The sequence below is a fragment of the Ixodes scapularis genome, unplaced genomic scaffold (genome assembly GCF_016920785.2).
Source record: "Ixodes scapularis isolate PalLabHiFi unplaced genomic scaffold, ASM1692078v2 ptg001092l_1__unscaffolded, whole genome shotgun sequence".
NCBI lineage: Eukaryota > Metazoa > Arthropoda > Arachnida > Ixodida > Ixodidae > Ixodes > Ixodes scapularis.
In genome coordinates, this window is record NW_024610100.1 from 138535 (window position 1) to 142981 (window position 4447).

The window sequence follows — 4447 nt, forward strand, 5'->3', positions numbered from 1 at the left end:
AGTTTTATATTTGTATTTTTGTATTAATGAGAGCCCCCCACCACCTAAGCGCTGCTGCCGGTGGCGACGCTATGCACAGCGCCGCTGATGGTGGCGACGCTAATGTCAGCGCCGCGAAACTGGGACTGTGACCGGGGGTTGACTGTGCGCTCCCCGTGGACGCCCAAGTACTACTGGCGCTTCGCTCCTATGCGAGAGGCACTTTTCAGTCGGTGGTGGGCGACGTGGGGAATATGAGCCAGACGAGTGCCTCGCGCATCATAAACTCGGTGAGCAGCGCGCTCTGCCACTTCGCTGAAAAAGGGATCAAGTTCCCCGTGACCCCGCAGGCAGCAATGCGTACTTCACGCGGTAAGTGTTTCCCCAATGCCGTGCTCGTTAGTTACCCCTGTTATTTATTTCAGTGCGAATAGTTAGCGCGTTTACTCAGCCTTATCAGCTTTAATCGGGGGGAACGTGGGCATTCGCTAAAACGTCATTCGATCAAGTGAGCACTCATTAGGGTCATGCCTCCCGCATGACCCTAATGAGTGCGACTTTCATTGACGCGAACGAAGTTGTATAGATTGACGTGAGCAACGGCATTGTGTGGAATGGTCACCGAGACTCTCGGTCAGCAATGCATTGTTCATGCAATGCCCATGAGAACTAACAAAAGCACTCTTTGCCCCCCCCCCCCTCCCCCTCTAAAACCCTCCTTTTTTTTTTTGGTAATAGTGTTTAAATGGGTGCGATAGTGCTTTAATTGAGGTATGAGTATTTAGAGGTCATCTCTTTGATAGACCAATTTTTGTATATATTTTAATGTGGTAAATGAAATATCCAGGATGTCCCCTCCCGAAGGAAAAATCCATCAATGTAACCCTGTTTGGCAGTCGATGTTTCCTAGTGGACCGCTGACTGTGCCTGACTGTACGTCTAGCATGTCTAATTGGCTGTACAATACTAGAGCGCACGACATTAGAGCGCCGACAGTAGAGCGCCGACAGTAGCGCGCCACGACGTTAGCGCGCGCGACGCTAGAGCGCGGCGACGTTAGCGCGCGCGACTTGACAACGCAGCGACTTTAGAGAGTTTTCGTAGGTCGTTTCCGCTGTCCCGCAGCGTTCTCCGCAACCCGCTACGAGATCGGGGACTCTGCAGGAAAGGCTAGCGCCGCGCATGCGCAGTTGTGGCGTCTTCCTTCTGGAGAGCACAGCGGAGCGGGGAAAACAGTCTACAAAAACTCCCTATTAGCTCGCGTGTCCTGTAAAGCGCCCGTCACGAGAGCGCACAACCAGTCCAGCGCGAGTGGCCCGAACGGACCGACCACTTGTTCGGGCATCGCATGTTTTATCTAATATTGGCAGGGATTTATGCCGCGGAATTCAGCAATGACTGCGAAATGAGTCGACGAAATGTTTGCGTGTGGCAAACCAAGAAGGGTTACAAAAAACTGAGCAAAAACAAAAAAAAAAACTATATGTATATATATATATTTGTAGCGTGTATTTTTGCAGAAAAAAAAATATTGCAGCTGGCCTAGCTTCATTAGTTCTTTGATTCTGTATATCCCAGATTTGCAGGCGAGGTTTTCTTGTATCCGTCAAAAGACTGGAAAGATCTGCATCCCATAAAATTGCGCTGAGCTTTCCTTCGATGGGTGATTTTGCTTATACTTTTTTAGTGGTGAGCTTTCTTCATTGCGGACATGGATGTCAGAATACTATTTATATTGACGCGAGGGACGTCTAAATAGCCAGCAAATAGATTGGAGCCGTAATGCCTGTAAAAAATAGAAAAAATATAGCAAAAGGTAAACTATTTATAGTATATCCAAGAGGAACACCGCAGCACTGTGAAGAAATCTTAAACTCGCTGCTCCACTCAACTGCAAACTTTCCCGGTACCTATATGCCCCAGCCCACACCCTTACTCCATTTTCTCTCCGATGTCAGTAAACAATTAGTTAGAAAGAGTCGCACCCGTTTTATTTTTTATTAAAGGCATATTCAGTGAATTAAAAATCACCAATGCTTCAATCCGATGAGTCACACAATTTTGTTCTGTTTGTGCGGCCGCGGGTACATCACACATTTTCGCGGTGTTCGCTCAACTGGGGTGCGCTCTCGTGTCGCGCGCTCAACTGCAGATTGTGCGCTCTCGTGTCGTGCGCTCAACTGGTCGTGCGCTCTCGTGTCACGCGCTCAACTGGTCATGCGCTCTCGTGACGTGCGCTCTAGTGTCTTGCGCGCAACTGTCGCAGCGCCCTCGAGTCGCGCGCTTTAACGTCGGCGCTCTAGTGTCGCGCATTCTAAAGGCGCTCTCCCGTCTAATTGGCCAACAAGTTACTCTGACCGACAGTCAAACTCCAGTCAGACTCCACTTGTCGGTTTTCTGATGGTTTCCTGGTGGCAGTCGGCCGTCGCGAAATGCCATCAAGATGTCTTGGTGGCGATTCTGATTTGTACATCGATTGGCTCTGACTGTACGTCGAAAAGCTTTGACGTGCAGACAGACGTAAGGTCAAAGGACGTAAAGTTTGTTCGGATACCACTATTTCCTCAAATCTATGAATACGAAAAACAATCTATGCAGAAGAAAACGATCTCGGGACGTGAGCCCATAAAACCACTGATGTTAGAGATATGACATGCAGCCGACCGACAACCTTGATCAGAAGCCCGCCTAAACGCCGAACAAGCCACTTCGCTTCGCCCATAGAGGCTTCGCCGAGCTTTCATGAACGATCGCTCTCGACTCGTTTTGTTTGCCCGCTTGCTCCAACCTGTCGATCCTGCCAGGGCTCTGCAATGTCTTATGTTTTAGTAGAATTTCTACTCGACAAGACCCAGCCTGTTGTGAATTCCGACGATGTAAGGGACTTTAGCGGTGTAGTTGAAGACGACAAGGTGTACAAGTCTAGTGGGCCGGAGACGCGCGAACAAAAGGATCGCTCTACGGCGCGAAAGTACTCTACATGGCAGCTGAGTAGAACTGAAGTACGGCGAGTGATGTACGAGTGCTTTGCATAACATGCTGAATGCTTAACTGCATTTGCAGCCGAAGCATCTCATATAAAACGAATGGTCAAATCGAGTTTCCTAAGCGATGGCATAGCATAGGGGTTAAGGTGTCCGATTTGTACGCAAGTGGTCGCGAGTTCGGTCTGCGGTGGTCCTGCTTTTTTTTTTTTTTCTTTCTCGAACATTTTGTTTTATTGAGGCATTTGGTGATATTTATGAGTGCGTATAGCTTTACTCTTATATAAATGCTGCCCTTGTTGATGAAATTCCCTTGGCAGTGCAGTCATACGTCATCTGATGGACCATCAGATGACGTCTGATGGTTTATCACGTTCCACCAAGGCTGCTGACTGGCAGTCAGTGTCCCAAATTACGTATCTTGATGGAATTTTCAATAGGGCTGCTTCACAAAATGTTGAACACTTCACTGTTTTAAGCTATAGGCCTTGCGGAAATCAATGTATTCCCCAAGAAGCTGGAGTGCATCGACGGCACGCACATTGCCCACAAGAATGCGAAGAAGGACCAGAACATCTACCGAAACAGGAAAGGCTACGACTTCCTGAATGTGCAAGCGGTCTGCGATGCGTCGAACGAAATCACACAGCTCACTGTGAAGTGGCCGGAGAGCACGCATGACAGTTGTATGTGGCGCAACTCCGACTTGTCGGAGAGGTTCGAGGCTGGGGGCATGCCCGGTGGCTGGTTGCTGGGTAGGTATATTTTAATTTGGATTTCATATGAGTATTAATAGTTGACAGGCTGAACGACCATGTGCTTTGTAGCCTCTTGGTATCCAGCCTTTTTTGCATTTGGATCTTGGTAAAGGTTTGATCCAGCTTGCAAATGTCAGTGTAACTCCTGGATAGGTACTTAGTTAGATATGGGCCTTCTAAGCGAGGCCACAAAACCAGGACAAAGCGAGCCAGTCATTTCCTTTGTGCTACTTGCATGGCCACTAAAAAGTTAGGAAGGAATTAAGCTTAAACCGATACAGCTTTCTTCCATGAATCTCTTCTCGTTATCTACTGTAGAGAGCTTCCGTCTGTTCAAGTCTGGAAATGTATTACAGCTGTAGTGGGGAATTTCGGGCGAGCGCTGCAGGTCTGCCGTCCTGGAAGTTGTAGGGTGCCCCTCGTAGTAGTGATCTACAAATCCACGCAAACAAAATGCCCGCTCATGTCGAAACCGGCAGAGCTTGGGAGATATGATTCTCAATGCCTCTGCAGAAGATGTCCGTGAATTAGAATGGTGGAACAAGACCATTTTTTGTCACTAGCTGCCAGACCGCACAGGCGGAGGCCAGCAGGATACTTTGCAGTGGACGTTTCAGCTGCCCATGGGGCCACATTTTTCAAACATACAGCGTAAAGACGACTAAATAAGCCCGGCTTTTACACTCGTAGGCCTGCGAGATATTTCTGTTAGCTGGAACTCTTTGA

General features: G+C 48.4%; 1 protein-coding gene across 1 annotated transcript; it reads left to right on the forward strand.

The window, feature by feature from the left end:
* Nucleotides 1–233: 233 nt before the first annotated feature.
* LOC121834384 (putative nuclease HARBI1) lies at nt 234–3718 on the forward strand (the record flags this gene model as incomplete). The annotated part of the gene is made up of 2 exons (XM_042288088.1): nt 234–351; nt 3443–3718. Coding segments are annotated over exons 1-2 (394 nt in total), but the record flags the coding sequence as incomplete, so codon positions are not given.
* Nucleotides 3719–4447: the final 729 nt, after the last annotated feature.